This window comes from Eleutherodactylus coqui, chromosome 5, assembly GCF_035609145.1.
Source record: "Eleutherodactylus coqui strain aEleCoq1 chromosome 5, aEleCoq1.hap1, whole genome shotgun sequence".
NCBI lineage: Eukaryota > Metazoa > Chordata > Amphibia > Anura > Eleutherodactylidae > Eleutherodactylus > Eleutherodactylus coqui.
The window spans coordinates 29,556,491-29,580,246 of NC_089841.1; the positions used below are offsets into that span (position 1 = coordinate 29,556,491).

The 23,756-nt window shown below is 47.3% G+C and overlaps 2 protein-coding genes across 1 annotated transcript; both read left to right on the plus strand.

Annotated features, from left to right (window-relative positions):
- LOC136629094 (zinc finger protein 84-like) overlaps window positions 1-23,756 on the plus strand; it is a 341,525-nt gene that overhangs the window by 69,086 nt on the left and 248,683 nt on the right.
- On the plus strand, window positions 978-15,189 carry LOC136629227 (oocyte zinc finger protein XlCOF22-like). The gene is made up of 7 exons (XM_066605402.1): window positions 978-1,144; window positions 7,908-8,011; window positions 8,139-8,315; window positions 8,396-8,519; window positions 8,602-8,666; window positions 13,085-13,187; window positions 13,884-15,189. Exons 2-7 carry the CDS (start codon window positions 7,934-7,936, stop codon window positions 15,053-15,055), a joined length of 1,719 nt encoding a protein of 572 aa, XP_066461499.1. The 5' UTR covers window positions 978-1,144; window positions 7,908-7,933; the 3' UTR covers window positions 15,056-15,189.

Consider the following 23,756-nt stretch of genomic DNA (forward strand, 5'->3'; position numbering starts at 1 on the left):
GCTACATCCACAGTACACATACAGTACAGGAGCCTGTACATTACACACATACAGCTCTGCTACATCCATAGTACACATACAGTACAGGAGCGTGTACATTACACACATACAGCTCTGCTACATCCACAATACACATACAGTACCGGAGCGTGTACATTACACACATACAGCTCTGCTACATCCACAGTACACATACAGTACTGGAGCGTGTACATTACACACATACAGCTCTGCTACATCCACAATACACATACAGTACAGGAGCGTGTACATTACACACATACAGCTCTGCTACACCCACAATACACATACAGTACAGGAGCGTGTACATTACACACATACAGCTCTGCTACATCCACTATACACATACAGTACAGGAGCATGTACATTACACACATACAGCTCTGCTACATCCACAATACACATACAGTACAGGAGCGTGTACATTACACACATACAGCTCTGCTACATCCACAATACACATACAGTACAGGAGCGTGTACATTACACACATACAGCTCTGCTACATCCACAATACACATACAGTATAGGAGCGTGTACATTACACACATACAGCTCTGCTACATCCACAATACACATACAGTACAGGAGCGTGTACATTACACACATACAGCTCTGCTACATCCACAATACACATACAGTACAGGAGCGTGTACATTACACACATACAGCTCTGCTACATCCACAATACACATACAGTACAGGAGCGTGTACATTACACACATACAGCTCTGCTACATCCACAATACACATACAGTACAGGAGCGTGTACATTACACACATACAGCTCTGCTACATCCACAGTACACAGTACACCCCCTGCTCATCCAGCAGCAGAGTCCTGCAGAAGCAGATCCCCCTGGTCATGTGATACCTGACTCCTCCCACACAGGTGATCACATGATGTTGACATCATCACAGGTCCTGGAAGCTTACTGCAGTCCAGTTCTGCGGGTTGAGGTCTGTGGGAGTCCTGGTTGAGTCTATAGGCGGAGTTTTGCCCCTCTGCCCACTGGCGCCTCCTGCTGTCTAGAAGACACTTCTCGCATCTCTAGAACATCCCGGAGCTTCCTGGACAGATGATTCCCTCTGGTGGTCTCTGGAGTATATAGACCCCGGTGAGGTGAGACCAGCGGGAGGTACGGGGGGATTCTGCCTATGAGGAGAGCTCCAGAGCCTCTTGCTCATCTAGTAAAGACCCCGCTATGTTCTGTAGAGGCCTTCTATCCCCTAGACCACAAGTGTCAAACATAAGGCCCGCTGCCTTGTTTTATGTGCCCCGCAGCGTGCCGACGGCCGCTCACCACTGAATTGATTACCAGCTGAGGTGCTGCAGCTCCCTGCTGATTCCCGGCGCACACTCTGACATCAGTGTGCAGCTGGGATCCCCCTCCCCTGAGTCCACTGCTCCTCAGTTCCGCAGGAGAGAGGACTCGGTGACGTCCGTGTGACCCGGGATCAGCGCAATCAGAGGGGGATCGGCGCTGACAGCAAGGAGGAGGTAAGTTTATGGGTTGGGGGAACTATTATTACTGAGGGGGGAGTTAATATTAGTAAAGGGGGTTAATATTACTGTGGAAGTTGATATTATTGAGGGGGGTTACTATTACTGACAGGCATAATATTATTACTGAGGGAGGTTAATATTATTATTGGGGGTTCATATTGCTTAGGGGGATAATATTACTGTGGGGTTATTACTACTGAGGGGGTTAACCCTTTCCAATCCCATTTGTACCCTCGTTTTCCTAAGGGGTTTACTCTTTTTTTTTTTTGCCGTTATACAATGGCGCTATCTGCTGGCTAAAGCCAGTACTGCATGAGGTGACACGTTGGATAGGCTCCGACAGCAGAGAGGCTGGCAATATACAGTGGATTAGAAAGGGTTAATATTATTACTGCAGGGTTGTTATTATTGTGGGGGCCGCTGTTGCTGCTGGGGCCGCTGTTAGGGCTCGTTCACATGGGCGTAATCCTATTTCGGTTGCACAAATACGCTGTGTATTTGCTCAATCGAAAATCGCTTATGCCTGCATATTTGGGGGGGAAAAAAAGACCGCAGACGTCCGTACCGAGATGGACGCAGGCGGGCGCACCGAGATGGACGCAGGCGGGCGCACCGAGATGGACGCAGGCGGGCGCACCGAGATGGACGCAGGCGGGCGCACCGAGATGGACGCAGGCGGGCGCACCGAGATGGACGCAGGCGGGCGCACCGAGATGGACGCAATGATTCTGTTTACTGCATATTATGTACGCAAATCCGCTTGTGTGAACAGGCCCTTACTGTACCGTCTTACAATTATAATCGGCCCTTTGACGTTAACCATAAGGCTGATGTGGCCCTTGGTGAAAATTAGTTTCACACCCCTGGGCTAATGGAGAGCGCCCCCTAGTTACAGTCCTGCGTATAACTTGATGCTAGGACATCTCTGTAGTGTCACCTGATATATCTATACATATTTATTAGAGCGCCCCCCTGCTACAGTCCTGGGCATAACTAGATGATGGGAGAGATCTCTGTAGTGTCCCCTGATATGTCTATACATAGTTATTAGAGCGCCCCCTTGTTACAGTACTGGATATAACTAGATACTGGGAGATCTCTGTATTGTCCCCTGAAAAATCTATACATAGTTATTAGAGCGCCCCCTTGTTACAGTCCTGGGTATAAATGGGTGATGGAAGAGATCTCTGTACTGTCCCCTGATATATCTATTCGTTGCTCTAGAGTGCCCACTAGTTACAGTCCTTTGTATAACTAGATGATGGAGATCTCTGTACTGTCCTCTGATATATTTATACATAGTTATTAGAGCGCCCCCTTGTTACAGTCCTTGGTATGATTAGGGTTGTGACCCGACCGGTAATTCACCAGGCTAGCTGGTACTTTTTCTGCCAGGCCGGTGCTGGTATTTTTTTTTTTTTTTTACCGGCCATATTACAAGCCAGTATTTTGGTCGGGCCCTGGGTAGATAGCGAGTATATGACATTCAGGGAGCCTTCACACAAGCGTGTGCGTACATAGGTGCGCACCCATGTACGTGCAAAGCCACGTGTGAATGAAGGTCTATGCATTGCCTTCAATGGAGCTGCGGCTGAGGCACAAAATGGGCCATTTTAGAAAATAGGTCCACTACTACCCATATAACAGTACGGCCATTGGACGGAGGTAAATCTGTAATAGAGTTCATGGCAATATGTTGCTATGGAGCCTCAGGTATGGGTAATGGACGCAAGAGCCCTGTAGGTCTCAGTTCCTGTTGTTTATAGTGGCACAGGAGGACACAAATCGTGGCTATCCTTCATCATGGACGGCCACCAGTACTGACGGCAAATTAACTCGCTAGTCTTGTGTTGCCCAGAATGACCAGCTAATTTGGAACAATGACCCCAAGATAGGACGCCTCTCCTCTTGGCCTCAGGCACGAACGTCTTCCCTGGTGGGATATACTTAACCCAAACAGGCACTACGGTCACCAACACTGGAGCCTCTTCAGTGTTGTTACAGTCAAATGCTCTGAATAGTGCTACAGCCTTAATATTTTGGTTGCCAGGCCAAAAATACAATATAAAATCAAGCCAAGCAAAAAACAAGGCCCGCCGAGCTTGATAGGGATTGAGCCGTTGTGCCTTCTGAAGATATGTCAGATTTTTATGGTCAGTGTAAATTACGATGGGATGCGAGGCTCCCTCCAACAGATACCGCCAAAATTCCAGAGCCATCTTGATAGCCAGTAACTCGCGGTCCCCTATAGAGTAATTCTGCTCTGCCGTGGAAAATTACTTTGAGAAAAAACCGCATGTCACCTTCTTCCTCAATGCCCCTTTTTGCAGTAGGACTGCCCCTACACCCGAGGAAGAAGCGTCGACCTCCAGCACGGAGGCAGACGAGAAGGCTACCTTTAGAGCTTGAAAAGCAGACTCTGCATCTGGAGACCACTGTTTGGCATCAGCTCCCTTACATGTGAGAGTAGACATGGGAGAAGTCAGGGAGGAGAAGTGTGGGATAAACTGTCAGTAGTTTGTAAAGCCCAAGAATCGCTGGATTGCCCGAAGGCTGGAAGGCCAATTCAGTACTGCAGAGACTTTTTCAGGATCCATTTCCAAACTCTGTTTGGAAACAATATACCCCAAAAAGGGAAGGGACTCCGTTCAAAAACACACTTCTCCAATTTAGCAAGCAAACGATTCTCCCTTAATCGCTAGACCACCGTGCGAACCTGCCTCCAGTGCAAGGGTATATCTGAGAAAAAAAAACAAGATATGGTCCAAATACACAACTACACATTGCAGAAGGAGATCTCTGAAAATGTTAACAAATTCCTGAAAGACGCCAGGAGCGTTAACCAGACCAAAGGGTATCACCAAGTATTCGTAGTGTCCGTCTCGGATATTGAAAGCTGTCTTCTACTCATCTCCCTCGTGGATGCAGATCAAGTTATAAGCACCACGCAAATCAAGCTTGGTGAAAATCCAGGTGCCCCGCTGGCGGTCAAATAACTCAGGGATCAAGGGTAAAGGGTATTCTGACTCGTGATCGCTTTCAGACCACGATAGTCAATGCAGGGCCCTAGCGATCAGTCCTTCTTTTTGACAAAGAAAAAGGAAATGAGAACTTATGGATAAACCCTCTGGCCAGGCTCTCCATAACATATTTGGCTGGATCTCGGGCAGGGAAAGAGGGTATACTCTACCTTGAGAAGGCACGGAACCAGGCACAAGGTCAACTGGGCAATCATAGGGACGATGCAGTGGCAGACATTCAGCATCTTTCTTGTCAAAGATGTCTGCAAAACCATAAGGTTCCTGTAGACCCTGGAGTTTAGATGGTAAAGTAACCCGGTGGACAGGATGCAAACACTTGGTATAGCAGGTGGTGCCCCAACTTGATACCTCACTGGTACTCCAGTCCAAGGTGTGTAATCGGAGCCACGGCAAACCTAGAAATAAATTAGCTAGTTTCTCCACAGTCATCACCAGCAGGGAAGTCCTCTCAGAATGGAGAGCACCAATCCTCAACTGCAGTGGCTCTGTGATAAACCGGATCATCTCACAGAGAGTACTGTCATTAATAGTAGAAACCATGAGTGGTTTCTTGAGATGCTGGATGGGAATTCGGTAGGGGTCCACCAAGGCCTGTTGAAGGAAATTGCCGGAAGAGCCGGAATCCGGGAAAGCCTCCAGTGACACCTGGGCACCAGAAAGAACCATGGTTACAGCCTGGGAGGGGAGCAATCCTCACCTAGGGTAGCCTCTCCAGCTGACCCTAGGGGGAGGAGTTTCCCGGTTTGAGAGGACAAGCGCGAACAAGGAGACCAGGAGATCCGCAATACATGCAAAGGTTCCTAGAACGATTGAGTGCGCGCCCCTCCTCAGATAGTCTAAGCCGATCCACCTGCATCGGCTCAGGATCGCTCGACTGGGTAGTGGTCAGCGGCGAGAAGAGTAGTCTCTGAAAGCGAGGGGCCAGACGGATTGGTCTCTCTTGCATAACTTCCCTGGACTTCTCTTGGAACCACAGGTTAATCCTTATAGCCAGAGAAATCAGAGCACACAACGAGGTAGGAACCTCGTAACCACCAACTCGTCTTTAATGCCACCTTCTAGTTCCTCCCAGAATGCCGCCACCAGAGTTTCATTGTTCCACCCCAGCTCTGAGGCCAAAGATTCAAACTGGATAACATATTCGCCTACAGTGAGGTTATTTTGAGGGAGACGAATCAGGGCAGACGCAGCGGAAGATGAATGGCCGGGCTCCTCAAACACCTTTTGAAAGGACTCAAAAAACAAACCGAGGCTATTAACCAGTGGATCATTGTTTTCCCAGAGGAGATTGACCCACGCCAAAGCCTGACCTGTAAGATGAGATACTATGAATGCGAGGTTTTGTTTGTTTGTTTGTTTTTTTTTTTGTGCGATCTGAATTAAAAAAAGCTCAAAGTGCAAGAAACATTGAATAACAAAACTGCGACATTGTCTGGGATCCACGTCATAGCAAGGCGGTGTTGCCAGGTGGAGTCTGGAGCCAAAAATGGCAGCTGCCAGTGGAGGCGATGTAGCATTTGCTGCAGCAGCAGAGGACTGCGGTACCGCTATGGTAGGGGGAATATCAGAAAGTACTGACATTGTAAAGATATGCCAAGATTTGCTCTTGCCTCTCACATTGATGCTTCATCTCCTGGAATAATTCAGGATAACCTCCCATAGTTGGAGTCAGCAGGATCCATGGCTGCAGTGTACTGTAAGGACTGTGGATGTGGAACCACTGTGTCAACCTACTAAGAGCTCATCCAGCACGGCTGACAGCCAATCCCAGCGTGGGAGGTAAGATACCAGACGAACAGCCCCATATATGGATGGAAACTAGGGAAGATATCTTGCCCTGAACTGATAACCAGGAGAGAGAGACCCCTGCCTACAAGCAGAGCACTCATCCCAATAAGGACGACCCCATGGTTTTTCTCTAGGCACTAACTTACCCTGGCAGGCCAGAACACCTATAAGACAAAGATAGAACAACACCGGGGAGTACAGAAACAAAGGAGGATCAAGCAGACAAGGATAAACGGAGAAGCAGACAACGGGAACAACAGAGTACACGAATGAAAAACACAGCACAAGCTAGCAAGGTAACTGCCGAAGCAGCGGCTGGACAGGCCGTGATGGTAACAAAACTCTCAACAACACTGCAGCAAGGTCTGAAAGGCCCAGGGCAGCTATACAGGACAGTGATTAGAAAAGGAGTATCAGCTGAACAGGAGGCCAGAAGCTATTAACCCTACAAGTGCTGGAAGAGAGTGAATATAAGCTCAGGGAACAGAGAGAATAGGACTACGCCCATGTTTGCCAGACACAGAAGCAGAAGATTGTGTCTGAACAGTGCACCTAACATATTCCCTAAAACAGCAATAATACAAACTATAGTTCTGCCTGCAATAATCTCACATGGATCCACCAAAGGAAAATGTAAAGTTCTGAGGTTCAGAATTTGGTGACAGAAAGCAGATTTAAACCAAAAAGGTTAGTTTCTTAAGGGTATTAAAAGATAACAGCAACTATAGAAATCACCATATTCATACTGGCACACTAAAGAAGAAGAATGGGTCAATTTACTGCACAATGATGTCATAAAAACCAAACTTACAAAAATCATAAAATTAAATTTTTAGAATAATTCCAGCAAATGTTTTTATAAAATTTCCAATAAAATATTTTATAAAGGTCTCCACAAATGAAACCTCTAAACGTAGCCTCGTTAACAGAAAAAATAGCAATTGCCCTTGGGCATCAGGGATGAAAAATGGCTGCAGGAAGGGGTTTTACTTTGTACCTGTCAGGAGGATTCTGCTGCCTGATGTCATACATACATCCTAACACGCATGTACATTGCAGACATCTATATTGTGCTCTAAAACACTGCAGCGCTTCAGAGAAAACACTGTAAAAAGCAGCTCTGAACTTGGAGAAGAGTCAGTGGGGCGGTCGCTGCCGGCTTCTTCCTGCCTGGGTCGGCTATCAATCCAAGTGAATTTGTGTTGTCTGTAGTTCAAGCTGCATAAAACTCACAAAACAGGTTCTCTTTAATATCTCCTTAAAGGGGTTTGCCCATGACTTGCTTCACAACCACTCTGTCCTTCATGAATGTTGCTGACCAGAACATGTGACTTCTGCAGCCAATCACTGGCCACAGCACTGACCTTTTATAGCCAGTGATTGGCTGCAACATGTCCTGATCAGCAGCAACCAGGAAGGACATGAGTTGTGAAGCAATTATTACTAATGGGAAAACACCTTTAAATATTTCCCCTTATTATCTCCAGTTCATTTATTTTTATGTTGTTTTTTGGGGAGGTTTTACATTGATTTATATTCTTTCCATTTAGGCCCCTACATAATTGATTCATCAAAGATGGAGAAGGGCAGAAACAACATGGTGGAGAGTGTATTCAATCTCTCCCTAGAGATACTCTTCCAGCTCACTGGGGAGGTGAGAGATTCTGATGATGTCACATTACATCATTCTTATCTATGGTATTAGCAGATGATGTCACTGGAGAGGGGATGGACTCTGGAAATGTCTGTAGTGATTTTTATTAATGTCTCCCCATATACAGGATTACATATTAGTGAAGACATCTAGTGATGACGGTCACGCCCCTGTGTGTGATGGATGGGGAAGACCCATGAGCCCAATCACGGGGCTCCCACCTCACCCCCTGATACATGAGGACATCAATGTACAGAAGATTCTAGAACTCACCAACAAGATGATTGAGCTGCTGACTGGAGAGGTGACGCTGCAGGGAATGCTGGGACATTATACAGTAACAGCACTGGAGGCTTCTGGGTAATGACTATATTGCGTTATCAGGTTCCTATAAGGTGTCAGGATGTTGCTGTCTATTTCGCCATAGAGGAGTGGGAGTATTTCGAAGGACACAAGGATCTGTACAAGGACGCCATGATGGAGACCCGCCAGCCACTCCCATCACCAGGTAATAGACAGGACTAAATACACGGGGACTTTATTATCTGTATGTAAAGAATGACTTCAGTGTCTGTCTGTGTTTCCTTCAGTTCCACCCAGTAAGAGAAGCCCACCAGAGAGATGTCCCCGTCCTCTTCTTCCACAGGACCATCAGGTAGATGGAGATGTCCTTCTGATCTGTAGAAGGCTGTGAAGCTCTTGTCTTCAGTCTTATTAGATGTCTTCTCCTTGTGTGATGAGGCCGGTGGAGATGGCAGGATTACCGCTGACCAGAGACATTACATGTTGTCTGGATCTTCTCCCAGTTTTCTGGCGGTGGAGACTGCTGGTGGGAATAAGGAGCCAACATCTTGTATTTATATCTGTCTGCTCCTTTATTTTCCCGAGACAAACAGCGGATGTGTCTGGTAGACGCTGATCTCCTCCACTGAGACTAGTGCAGCGTGTCTAGCCATGCCAGATATACATGTTATGAGGATCCTGAGGGGTCATTGAGCCGCCATCTACTATACATGTCCGGCTTCTAGACCTACAGCCATGTGGCCATCACAGTTTCCTACTGGACCTTCTATGGACAGCCAGCCAATATATCCTCACCCAGATGTATGGGCGGGTTCAGTAACAGTGTCAGGTGTTTAAATGATTCCTTATCTAGATCTTCTCAGCACTAAGCAATGAGCTAACTTTAGGAAGATCTTGAAATTGAAAGGAGTGTGTACATCATTAGTGCAATAATAAATGAGATCTTACAAGAATATGGGGAGTACAACAATGCCAAATACATCAGGCTGTAAATTACAGATAGTTGTCAGAGACCTCAGATAACCAGAACCGTCAGACCTGAGAGTTATTAGGAACAGTGCCAGTATAAAAACAGAACTCGAAATCTTGATCCAATAAGCATAACTAGTAAACCAAGACATCTGGACATCCGGGATAATTGTCAATCCTATTAAAAAAAAAAAAAAAAGAAATCCACTTGTCAGATAATCATGAACACATTTCATTTTGAACTCCACACAAGTATTTGTTATTCCATAGTTACGTTGTTTTAAAGTGACAGCCTTCACAAACGGAAGTATTTTGGAGCACATTATGGTCATATAGAATCAAACAGCTACGGCATTGTAGAATTAAGGAGCCTAAAAAGTGCATCCACTTTGACCCCTCTCCTCTTCTCATAATTCTTCAATGTTCCAGTCCATTGTCTGGTTGTGCAGTTGTTCTTCCTGCTACTTTACCTTCCGGCAAGCAAGGTTCAGGGCCCTTTTACATGGCACGACCTGTCAGGCACAGATGCCCGACTGGTCCTCGCAATAATAATCTCTAGGGTTGGAGGTGAAGCAGGCTGAGGATCGTTACACCCCTCATGTTCTTCATTCACCGTAAATGGGTAGTCGTTCAAAAGTGAATGACTGCCTGTTTATATAGGCTGATATGTAGTTCAGCTTTCTGTATGTAGAAACTGAATAATGAATAAGAAGCAACCTCACTCTTGTTCGTTGTTCATTCCGGACATACATTTATACTGAGCGTTAATTATCGAAATTCCTGCTGGATCCTACAATTCCCTTTAATCAATTTATAGAGTTCAACCATGAAAAAAATTAAAAGAAGTCATTATTAAATGCAGAATATTCCATTTTTTTTCATTTGTGCTTCTTTGCCTACTGATACTCTGATTTAGGTAGCTCCTTTTGGATCCATATATTGGCAGTATGTGGGCCCGACCACCTGACACACACTGCCCTGAGAAGCAGGGAGATAGTTAGGGACCTTAATGTGCTGATTTGTGACTAGTATGATTTCTTCCTGTTAAATGAGATTGTAGAGAGCACAAATAAAACATTTTAATCATAAACCTTCCCTCCATGGCTAAGTCACCAAAATAAAGACCCAATATAACCACCCTCTCTTTTGGGTGAAAGTTGGCCAAAGCTTTACTAATTATCTTAAAATTCCAAACTTCATTGCAGAAGAACTCACCTATTTCTCAGAACATTAAAACGTGTGAACCTAAAGCCGTATGCCAGCTATCAACTCCCATCAGGCAAGTTCACCTTCAAATCATCTCCCGGTATCCTCCACCATCCATCATGGAGGAGCCCATATATCCCTATATTGGGCTTTGACCTCCATCTAATAAAAGATATTGCTCCATCCCATTCTGAAGCTTCAACAGGAATTTGTCGAAGCCCATCTCATTTAGATGGACACCATCCAACTACATAAGGCGACTGTTGACCACTTTCAGCTGTCTATGTCAGATGACTGTACCCGAACAGCCCCAAATAAAATGATATGATCGAGCATTGACTGTGCATGAAGCCTTCTCGACAGGCTTGGGTTTCCACACCCCTTGACACATCACTTACAAAACAATTTCCAACCAAACCAATATGAGCTCCAAAAAAAACTTGAAACATGCACCAAATTGGCTCTCCTGAGGGAGAGAAGCTCAGCTAACCATAGGAAGCAAAGAATGTTCCTTCCTGCATGAATAATTAAAAATTTGGGCCACTCTAAATTTTGTTGATACAAATTGCTTTTGAATGAACCTACGACCACTGCAGGCTTCTGATGCCCTTCCATTGAACGTCAGCATGGTCCATATTCAGAGCCTTGGCCCACCTAGAATTTATACAAGTGGCCCAGGGAACCACACAGATGGCTGCCGAACATCTGAAAAAGGAGCAAAACGTCAGATCAACAGATATTTTGGATATAAGCCACAAAGCAAGAAGATCGCCTCTTCCCTATGCGATGGGCCTCAGCCTCACCTGTTTTGGAAGTGGGGTCTACATTCTTGTCTTCAGATACTTTAGTGGAGACATCGCTGCACACAAGCACAGCCAACACCCAATATATCTAGCCAGCGGTAATTACTCCAAACACATACAATCCTGCCTTTACGCTCCGGGCAGACCACTTAAGCCATGCACTCAAAACAAAAATTGTGGGTGAAGAATAGTGAACAAATGGCAATTAATGATATTACAGGCTGCCTCAAATTGGCAGTTTAGTCTAAGCGCACAATGTATGATCCTGAAGACCTGTTTATAATTTCCACCTCTGGTACTGGGGAGTCAAGGATTAGCAAAGTACTTAAATATCTCCAAACTCTTCTGTATGTGTCCCGTTCGATTTGAACACTATTTATATGCAGGAGACCCTGACCAGACTCATTGGGCAAAACTGTCACTTCTGCATTTTCCTGGGGTGAGAACATACGACAATGCCCTTGGACCTCTGAATGACCTAGGGTGATAATCATAGTTTATTCCATAGGGACATACAACTTCAAATGGATAGCCTCAGTGAACAATTTAAAAATTGTATCACAGAGCGTCCCCCAAGGACCCCAAACATGTATCAGAATTGAGAAACAAAGACACCTGCAAGACCCTCTGTGGTCAAGTAATCAGAAAGCTACTGGTTAGTCTTTCCTCTCATTGACCAGCATCATTGAGTTCAGATTACCTCAATCAACCACCCATTCACATGTACAATAAAACGTTAAAATAGCAGCACATAAAGATGCCTCTTGTCTTCAAATTTCCACCCCAGTCCAAATCTGTCAAAGGGTAACAAAATAGACAAGACTAGCAATGGTGCTCGTTGCTCCTTTTTTTTTCTTCCGCTCCTGAGGACACATGGAACCCAGCATTGAGCGGAGGGACATAAAGCTGGAGGAATGTCTGTGGGAACATCCAAGGAATATCAGAGTAGTTAGAACATAACCCTCTGGGACAAGAGGTTTCCTGCTGGACCTTCTGTATACAGCTGACTGCGGAACAAACCAATATAACTTCACAGACGTATGCTGAGGTTAAGTAAGCTCTAAATTTTATTGTAAAAATGTCAGGAAATATAGAATTCCTTATCAAGATCTTTTCATCACTAAAAGCTAACTAGGAAGAAAATGAAGGGAATGTATACAGCATTAGAGCAACCATTAAAGAGGTTGTTCAGTTACAGGACAGCATCCCTTTAATAGGGCTGAGCAATACTTATTCCTCTGCAGCTGGAATCCACTACTGCAGCCCCACTGTGGTACTGGGGTTTATTGTTATCGCTGACTTTACAGGAGGTCAGGTGACCATTGCAGCCAATCAGAGGCTGCAGAGTCACATTACTGAACTCCTGGCATCATGGCACTCAGAATGTGAGAGCCGATGCCTGGACCAGCTTTATGAAGAATGACTTGCAGATGAGCTCCAAGTCTCAGAGCTGGGCCATGCCGATCTCTCCCGGCATACTGAGTGACGGCTTTTTTCCTCTACACAGAACAGGAGAGAGCTGTCAGTGTGCATGATGCTGGAGGGAAAAGCTAGCACGGCACCCTACGTGACTCAGAGCTCAGCTCAAAAGCAGACTTCATGAAGCTGGTGACAGAACCCCTTTAAGGAGCAACTGTAGCCTAAAAAGTGCACCCAGTTTGACATGACTGATAACTACTCCTGTCATGTCATTTTTGGTCATTATGATGATTAATGATCTTTTCTGGTCATGTAAAACCTTCCACACGACTTCTCCAACCGTCTGCTGACTTTTACTATATTTGTCTCACAGCTTTTGTATCAGGATGAAGATCTGACCGATATTAATACTACAGAGACAAATGTGAGGGGCGATCAGCAGTGTAAAGAGGAGATTCCTACAGGTAACCGCCCAGGTGAGTAGTAACCACTAAATACAGCAGAGGAGTCACAGATTCTCCTCGGTCAGCGGCTGCTGATAGTTATGTAGATTCATAAGCTCTGGGATCTGTCAGTTTCCGCTGTATATTCCCCCATTCAGCCGGAGTACAAACTAAATATGGATGAAGTGCGATACCGTTATAGGTGATAACACATGATGGGCATTTACAGCACGGATGTGAAACACACCTATGTGAGCGGGAACTACTATTCATTATGTCTATACTGATGAGGGAGAAATGGTTTTCCAATTCTGGGACTAAGTAACATAGTATGCTAGGCTGAAATGTCCATCCATTTCAGCCTGTTTCCAACCCCCTTGTTAATCCAGAGAATGGCAAAACATTACTAGTGAGGCAGAAGCCCCACTAGTGAGGGCAGTTTGCCCTATTTTGGGGAAAAATTCCTTCCCAACTCCATAATGGTAATCAGAATAATCCTTGGATCAACACTTGATCCTAACGGTCTTTTTACACTGACCAAACCTGACAGTCGTCCGTATTGGCTGTTTTGAGTAATTACTCTAGCAACTGTCAACCTGTGTAAATGTACCCTTAGATGATGATTACATTTTGCTACATTACTCGTTATTTATATAGAACTGTTATAAAATATCAGCACCATTTTTAAGGCTTATAGTATTCAAGAATAATCAGCTTTATTCTTGGCAGGTGAAGGTCCTGGGAGCTCAGAGGGAGGTCTGATGTCTGCAGATACTAAAGCAGAGGATTGTGGTATCACACAAGATACATTTGAAGAATCTGCCATTATCCCAGATATCTCCTCGTCGCTTCATTGCAAAGATCCATCATCTGATCCTCTTATACAGGTCCCATCTTCTAATTCATTGCAGACTGATAAAAGCCACAGAAAGGTAGAACATCAAGGAGTTCACACAGGCGAGAAACCATATTCGTGTTCAGAATGTGGGAAATATTTTACCAAGAAATCAAATTTGATTCAACATCAAAGAAGTCACACAGGAGAGAAGCCGTTTTCTTGTTCAGAATGTGGGAAATGTTTTGCAGTGAAATCAAAACTTGTCACACATCAGAGAAGTCACACAGGAGAAAAGCCATTTTCTTGTTCAGAATGTGGGAAATATTTTGCAGCAAAATCAGACCTTGGTAAACACCAGAGAATTCACACAGGAGAGAAGCCGTTTTCTTGTTCAGAATGTGGAAAATGTTTTGTAAGCAAAATAGAACTTGTAAGACATCAGAGAACTCACACAGGAGAGAAGCCATATTTATGTTCAGAATGTGGGAAATGTTTTGCAGATAAAGCAGTTCTCGTTCAACATCAGAGATGTCATACAGGAGAGAAGCCATTTTCATGTTCAGAATGTGGAAAATGTTTTACAGTGAAACAAAACCTTTGTAAACATCAGAGAACTCACACAGGAGAGAAGCCATTTTCTTGTGCAGAATGTGGGAAATGTTTTGTAAGCAAAATAGAACTTGTAAGACATCAGAGAACTCACACAGGAGAGAAGCCATATTTATGTTCAGAATGTGGGAAATGTTTTGCAGATAAAGCAGTTCTCGTTCAACATCAGAGATGTCATACAGGAGAGAAGCCATTTTCATGTTCAGAATGTGGGAAATGTTTTGCACAGAAATCACACCTTATTTCACATCAAAAAATTCACACAGGAGAAAAGCCGTTTTCTTGTTCGGCATGTGGGAAATGTTTTAAATCAAAATCAGAACTTATTAATCATCAGAGAATTCACACAGGAGAGAAGCCGTTTTCTTGTTCAGAATGTGGGAAATGTTTTACTCGCAACTCATATTTACTGCAACATCAAAAGGTTCACACAGGAGAGAAGCCCTTCTTCTAAACCTACTTTATCAAATTGTATAAAAAAGGTAAAAAGTTTTGAAAATGATTAGAGATGAGTGAGTGTACTCGCTAAGGCAAATTACTCAAGCGAGTATTGCCTTTTACGAATACCTGCCCGCACGTCTCAAAAGATTCGGGTGCCAGCGGGGAGGAACGGGGGGGGGGGAGATCTTTCTCTCCCCACTCCCACCCCCTACCGCCACCCAACCCCCAGCCCTCAACTCACTGCTCACCCCCACCAGCACCCGAATCTTTTGAGACAAGCGGGCAGGTACTCGCAAAAGGCAATACACGCTCAACTCTAAAAATGATCCTTTCTTAGATGATAATGGTAAGAACCGTATTCCACCACTGAGCCCAGCAAGGGCGTCTCCCCTCCATCTCATCGCTATAGTGTCATATACTAGGAAGAGTCGCACACAGTAATATACAGCTGTGATCACATGGGAAAGGTTCTACAACTTCAGTGTAACATATCAGACTTTATTTATACAGGACTATACAACTTGGGGCACATAGCCCGATAAAACAAAGGTCCTATGCAGTTCATGCTCAGGTGAACTCTTAACGCACCAGGTTTCAAGAGAGACACGAGTTTTATTCATAAGTGACAGCTTAGGAAATCTGGTCGGCATAATAGTCCATATCAGGGTGCAAATATTTATAAATTCGGTAGATACTGCCAACAGAAATACATGAGATCTTACGTAGACTACAAGCCTAACAAAACCCGGACACACATCTCCATAATTCAGTAAGACTCACGTAGGAAAGGTTTTCTGCGCCAATCACCTACCTGAGAGAGAGGATTACTCCTAAGAAGACCTATTGAATGAATGGTTTTGGATGAAATGTTATGTGTCATTTAGGCAATATGTATTCTTTGTACATTCTAGCCATTACAGGGTTAATTTTCCCTCCTGGGGTGGTGATTGGCACAGGAACCTTCTGGTACATGAGACTTACTAGATTATGGAGTTGTGTGCCCGGGTTCCGTTAGGCTTGAATTCTAAGTCTGATCTTATGTAAATGTGTTTGTACTGACCATATCTGCCTGATCTGAGATTTACATTTTCACTTTCTGTGTTGAATGTAAATGTTTGCACCCTGATATGGACTATTGTGCCGTACCGGCTCTTCCAAGTTACAACTTATCTTTAAAACTCTTGGCTCACTTGACATCTGACGAGCTACGATTAAGAGCTCACCTGAGTTTGAAAGGCATAGGCAGTTGGTCTTAATGGGTTGTGCACCCCAAGTTTTAATCCTGTATATATAAAGTCTGATATTTTATACCGAGGCTGATAAATGTGATTTACGTTGCCCGAGAACTGGTTTGGCGTCCTTTCAATCTCTGTGCATTGGATGCATTGTCGAGGCTGATTACTATAATCGAAAGCTTTGTATAATTTTATACAGGTACGATGCCACTGCTGCTCATCAGGAAAACCACAGAAACTCCAAACAGGTGTGAATACCTGGAGAGGACCAGATTACCAGTATTAAATCCACATCCGTATCTTGTGTCTGACATTATGATGTGGGAGTCTGCTCATTGACTACGCTTCTCTTTTCCCCTATAATACCGAAAACAAATAGAAGCTTTGTGAAATCGACAAAACTGCTCTCATTTTCACACATTTTAGCCTAAAATTCCACCCCGATGCTGTTTCTAGCATTTGTTATGGAACCCTAAGATGGAAATACATAGCGTGGATGAACATGCAGTGAGCATGGAAGTCTTACCCTCACAGCTCAGCCTTTTCATATCCTAACACAAACTGGCACTTTCAGTTAGACCGTGAATAGGTGTTTGCTCATTCCCCCCGGTACTGCAGTCTCAGGGCTTTTCCTAATTCCCTAAACTCACTCTTTGCCACACGCTTCCTTAGATGTTGAGGTACCTCAACAGTAAGGCAGTGAGGGGCGCTGTCTGGCAGCCCATCAGAATTCTGTTGGGTGATTATAAGTAGCTGATGAGCACCAGTGGCAGCCGCAGGCCAGGCAAAGCCCCCCAAGTCAGCTGGAGGCATGGAGTAATAGATTGCATGTCAGTTGTACCCTGACAGGTAATAATGTTTTGAAATACTGTGAAGGCATTATATAAGCAATAGAGATGAGCGAGCACCAAAATGCTCGGGTGCTCGTTACTCGAGACGAATTTTTCGTGATGCTCGAGGGTTCATTTCGAGTAACGAACCCCATTGAAGTCAATGGGCGACTCGAGAATTTTTGTTTATCGCCGATGCTCGCTAAGGTTTTCATTTGTGAAAATCGGGGCAATTCAAGAAAGTGATGGGAACGACACAGAAACGGATAGGGCAGGCGAGGGGCTACATGTTGGGCTGCATATGAAGTTCCCAGGTCCCACTATTAAGCCACAATAGCAGCAAGAGTGGGCCCCCCCCCCCCAACAACTTTTACATCTGAAAAGCCCCCATTAGCAATGCATACCTTTAGGTAAGCACCACACTACCTCCAACAAAGCACAATCACTGCCTCCATGACACTCCGCTGCCACTTCTCCTGGGTTACATGCTGCCAAATCCCCCCCCCCCCACGACCCAGTGTCCACAGCGCACACCAAACTGTCCCTGCCCAGCCTTCAGCTGCCCTCATGCCACGCCACCCTCATGTCTATTTATAAGTGCGTCTGCCACAGGAAAAGCAGGCACACACTGCAGAGGGTTGGCACGGCTAGGCAGCGACCCTCTTTAAAAGGGGCGGGGCGATAGCCCACAATGCTGTACAGAAGCAATGAGAAATCCAATCCTGTGCCACCTCCATCTGGAGCTGCACACGTGGGCATAGCAATGGGGAACCTATGTGCCACACACTATTCATTCTGTCAAGGTGTCTGCATGCCCCAGTCAGACAGCGTTTTTTTATATATAGTCACAGGCAGGTACAACTCCGCAATGGGAATTCCGTGTGCACCCACAGCATGGGTGGCTCCCTGGAACCCACCGGCGGTACATAAATATATCCCATTGCAGTGCTTAATGCAGGTGGGCTTCGGCCCACACTGCATACCCCAGTCAGACAGGGGTTCTTTAGAAGTGGACACAGATGCATTTACAACTCCCTGTGGACCCACAGCATGGGTGGGTGCCAGGAAGCCACCGGCGGTACATAAATATATCCCATTGCATTGCCCATCACAGCTGAGGTAGTAATCTCATGTTTAATGCAGGTGGGCTTCGGCCCACACTGCATGCCCCAGTCAGACTGGGGTTTTTTAGAAGTGGAAACAGATGCATTTACAACTCCCTGTGGACCCACAGCATGGGTGGCTCCCTGGAACCCACCGGCGGTACATAAAAATATCCCATTGCATTGCCCATCACAGCTGAGGTAGTAATGTCATGTTTAATGCAGGTGGGCTTCGGCCCACACTGCATGCCCCAGTCAGACTGGGGTTCTTTAGAAGTGGACACAGATGCATTTACAACTCCCTGTGGACCCACAGCATGGGTGGGTGCCAGGAAGCCACCGGCGGTACATAAAAATATCCCATTGCATTGCCCATCACAGCTGATGTTATGTCAGCTGTTATGCAGGTGGGCAAAAAATTAATTGGATTACACTGTAGGCGAGGGCCCACAAAAATTGCTGTATCAACAGTACTAATGTACCTGAGAAAAATTGCCCATGCCCAACCGAGAGGGCAGGTGACACCCATTAATCGCTTTGGTTAATGTGGCTTAATTGGTAACTAGGCCTGGAGGCAGCCCAGTTAAAATAAAAATTGGTTGAGGTGAAAGTTTCAACGCTTTAATGAGCATTGAAACGTATAAAAATTGTTTAGAAAAATTATATGAGTGAGCCTTGTGGGCCTAAGAAAAATTGCACGTTCGGCGTGATTACGTCAGGTTTCAGGAGGAGGAGCAGGAGGAGGAGGATGAATATTATACACAGATTGATGAAGCAAAAAGGTCCCCGTTTTGGATGGTGATAGAGAACGATGCTTCCATCCGAGGGTGCAGCCTACGTATTGTTTATGTATCACTGCTGTCCGCTGGTGGAGAAGAGAAGTCTGGGGAAATCCAGGCTTTGTTCATCTTGATGAGTGTAAGCCTGTCGGCACTGTCGGTTGACAGGTGGGTACGCTTATCCGTGATGATTCCCCCAGCCGCACTAAACACACTCTCTGACAAGACGCTAGCCGCAGGACAAGCAAGCACCTCCAGGGCATACAGCACGAGTTCAGGCCACGTGTCCAGCTTCAAGACCCAGTAGTTGTAGGGGGCAGAGGCGTCACCGAGGACGGTCGTGTGATCGGCTACATACTCCCTCACCATCCTTTTACAGTGCTCCCGCCAACTCAGCCTTGACTGGGGACCGGTGACACAGTCTTGCTGGGGAGCCAAAAAGTTGTCAAAGTCCTTAGAGAGTGTTCCCCTGCCTGCGCTGTACATGCTGCCTGATCTCTGCACCTCCCCTGCTACCTGGGCCGCGGAAATGCGCCTTCGGCCACTAGCGCTGTCGGATGGGAAGTTTACCATCAGTTTGTCCACCAGCGCCCTGTGGTATAGCATCATTCTCGAACCCCTTTCCTCTTCGGGAATGAGAGTGGAAAGGCTCTCCTTATACCGTGGGTCGAGCAGTGTGTACACCCAGTAATCCGTAGTGGCCAGAATGCGTGTAACGCGGGGGTCACGAGAAAGGCATCCTAACGTGAAGTCAGCCATGTGTGCCAGGGTACCTGTACGCAACACATGGCTGTCCTCACTAGGAAGATCACTTTCAGGCTCCTCCTCCTCCTCCTCCTCCTCTGGCCATACACGCTGAAAGGATGACAGCCAAGCTGCATCTGTACCCTCAGCAGTGGGCCAAGCTGTCTCTTCCCCCTCCTCCTCATGCTCCTCCCCCTCCTCCTCCTCCTCCTCTGGCCATACACGCTGAAAGGATGACAGGCAAGCAGCATGGGTACCCTCAGCAGTGGGCCAAGCTGTCTCTTCCCCCTCCTCCTCATGCTCCTCCTCCTCCTCAACGCGCTGAGATATAGACAAGAGGGTGCTCTGACTATCCAGCGACATACTGTCTTCCCCCGGCTCTGTTTCTGAGCACAAAGCGTCTGCTTTTATGCTTTGCAGGGAACTTCTCAAGAGGCATAGCAGAGGAATGGTGACGCTAATGATTGCAGCATCGCCGCTCACCATCTGGGTAGACTCCTCAAAGTTTCCAAGGACCTGGCAGATGTCTGCCAACCAGGCGCACTCTTCTGTAAAGAATTGAGGAGGCTGACTCCCACTGCGCCGGCCATGTTGGAGTTGGTATTCCACTATAGCTCTACGCTGCTCATAGAGCCTGGCCAACATGTGGAGTGTAGAGTTCCAACGTGTGGGCACGTCGCACAGCAGTCGGTGCACTGGCAGATGAAACCGATGTTGCAGGGTGCGCAGGGTGGCAGCGTCCGTGTGGGACTTGCGGAAATGTGCGCAGAGCCGACGCACCTTTCCGAGCAGGTCTGACAAGCGTGGGTAGCTTTTCAGAAAGCGCTGAACCACCAAATTAAAGACGTGGGCCAGGCATGGCACGTGCGTGAGGCTGCCGAGCTGCAGAGCCGCCAGCAGGTTACGGCCGTTGTCACACACGACCATGCCCGGTTGGAGGCTCAGCGGCGCAAGCCAGCGGTCGGTCTGCTCTGTCAGACCCTGCAGCAGTTCGTGGGCCATGTGCCTCTTATCTCCTAAGCTGAGTAGTTTCAGCACGGCCTGCTGATGCTTGCCCACCGCTGTGCTGCCACGCCGCGCGACACCGACTGCTGCCGACGTGCTGCTGCTGACACATCTTGATTGCGAGACAGAGGTTGCGGAGGAGGAGGAGGAGGAGGAGGGTGGTTTAGTGGAGGAAGCATACACCGCCGCAGATACCACCACCGAGCTGGGGCCCGCAATTCTGGGGGTGGGTAGGACGTGAGCGGTCCCAGGCTCTGACTCTGTCCCAGCCTCCACTGAATTCACCCAATGTGCCGTCAGGGAGATATAGTGGCCCTGCCCGCCTGTGCTTGTCCACGTGTCTGTTGTTAAGTGGACCTTGGCAGTAACCGCGTTGGTGAGGGCGCGTACAATGTTGCGGGAGACGTGGTCGTGCAGGGCTGGGACGGCACATCGGGAAAAGTAGTGGCGACTGGGAACTGAGTAGCGCGGGGCCGCCGCCGCCATCATACCTTTGAAAGCCTCCGTTTCCACAACCCTATACGGCAGAATCTCCAGGCTGATAAATTTGGCTATGTGCACGTTTAACGCTTGAGCGTGCGGGTGCGTGGCGGCGTACTTGCGCTTGCGCTCCAACATGGGAGCGTTGCGGGAGACGTGGTCGTGCAGGGCTGGGATGGCACATCGGGAAAAGTAGTGGCAACTGGGAACTGAGTAGCGCGGGGCCGCCGCCGCCATCATACCTTTGAAAGCCTCCGTTTCCACAACCCTATACGGCAGAATCTCCAGGCTGATAAATTTGGCTATGTGCACGTTTAACGCTTGAGCGTGCGGGTGCGTGGCGGCGTACTTGCGCTTGCGCTACAACACTTGCGGTAGCGACGGCTGGACGGTGCGCTGAGAGACATTGGTGGATGGAGCCGAGGATAGCGGAGGTGAGGGTGTGGGTGCAGGCCAGGAGACGGTAGTGCCTGTGTCCTGAGAGGGGGGTTGGATCTCAGTGGCAGGTTGGGGCACAGGGGGAGAGGCAGCGGTGCAAACCGGAGGCGGTGAACGGCCTTCGTCCCACCTTGTGGGGTGCTTGGCCATCATATGTCTGCGCATGCTGGTGGTGGTGAGGCTGGTGGTGGTGGCTCCCCGGCTGATCTTGGCGCGACACAGGTTGCACACCACTGTTCGTCGGTCGTCTGCACTCTCAGTGAAAAACTGCCAGACCTTTGAGCACCTCGGCCTCTGCAGGGTGGCATGGCGCGAGGGGGTGCTTTGGGAAACAGTTGGTGGATTATTCGGTCTGGCCCTGCCTCTACCCCTGGCCACTGCACTGTCTCTTCCAACCTGCCCTGCTGCTGCCCTTGCCTTCCCCTCTGAAGACCTGTCCTCAGTAGGCGTAGCAAACCAGGTGGGGTCAGTCACCTCATCGTCCTGCTGCTCTTCCTCCGAATCCTCTGTGCGCTCCTCCCTCGGACTTACTGCCCTTACTACTACCTCACTGATAGACAACTGTGTCTCATCGTCATCGTCCTCCTCAACCACTGAAAGCTCTTGAGACAGTTGCCGGAAGTCCCCAGCCTCATCCCCCGGGAACTTTCAAAAGGTTGGGCATCGGTCACGACAAACTCCTCCAGTGGGAGAGGATTCGGAACCATTGCTGCCCATTCTGGGCAGGGGCCCGAGAACAGTTCCTGGGAGTCTGCCTGCTCCTCAGAATGTGTCATTGTAATGGAGTGAGGAGGCTGGGAGGAAGGAGGAGCAGCAGCCAGAGGATTCAGAGTTGCAGCAGTGGACGACGCAGAACTCTGGGTGGTCGATAGATTGCTGGATGCACTTTGTGCCATCCACGACAGGACCTGCTCACACTGCTCATTTTCTAATAAAGGTCTACCGCGTGGACCCATTAATTGTGAGATGAATGTGGGGACACCAGAAGCGTGCCTCCTAATCCCGCAGCAGTCGGCTGCGATACACCTGGATCAGGAGCTCGGCCTGTGCCCACACCCTGACTTGGGCCTCTGCGTCCTCGCCCGCGTCCATGTCCACGTCCTCTAGGCCTACCCCTACCCCTCAGCATGGTGTATTACCAGTAGTGCAGAAACAGAACGCTGTAATTAAATGTGCCGCTTATTGGCCTGTGGTTGGAGGCTGACTTTGCTTACGGAACGCACAGCAGAGCCAGGAAATAATTTTGCGCAAGCCTGCTGTAACACTTAGCTGGCTGCGTATGAATTAGGACAACTACCCCCAGCACAGACCCAGTACACTGAGGACGGTCACAGGCGGCCCAAATAGATTTTTTTTCCCAAATGTTTTTGGAAAGGCCCACTGCCTATATACACTAAATATGTCTTCTCTCTCTGCGTCACCACTACTGGCCCTGGACTATGTAAAATAACTGCAGACTGTTGCACTGTGGACTGGAATACAGCGGTGATGTAACAGCCAACACAGAGCCAGGAAATAATTTTGCGCAAGCCTGCTGTAACACTTAGCTGGCTGCGTATGAATTAGGACAACTACCCCCAGCACAGACCCAGTACACTGAGGACGGTCACAGGCAGCCCAAATAGATTTTTTTTCCCAAATGTTTTTGGAAAGGCCCACTACCTATATACACTGTATGTCTTCTCTCTCTGCGTCACCACTACTGGCCCTGGACTATGTAAAATAACTGCAGACTGTTGCACTGTGGACTGGAATACAGCGGTGATGTAAGAGCCAACACAGAGCCAGGAAATAATTTTGCGCAAGCCTGCTGTAACACTTAGCTGGCTGCATATGAATTAGGACAACTACCCCCAGCACAGACCCAGTACACTGAGGACGGTCACAGGCAGCCCAAATAGATTTTTTTTCCCAAATGTTTTTGGAAAGGCCCACTGCCTATATACACTAAATATGTCTTCTGTCCCTGCCTCACCACCACTACTGGCCCTGGAGTATGTATAATTACTGCAGAACGCAATGCTCTGCACGGCCGATATACAAAAAAAAAAAAGTGCAACACTGCAAAAAGCAGCCTCCACACTACTGCACACGGTTAGA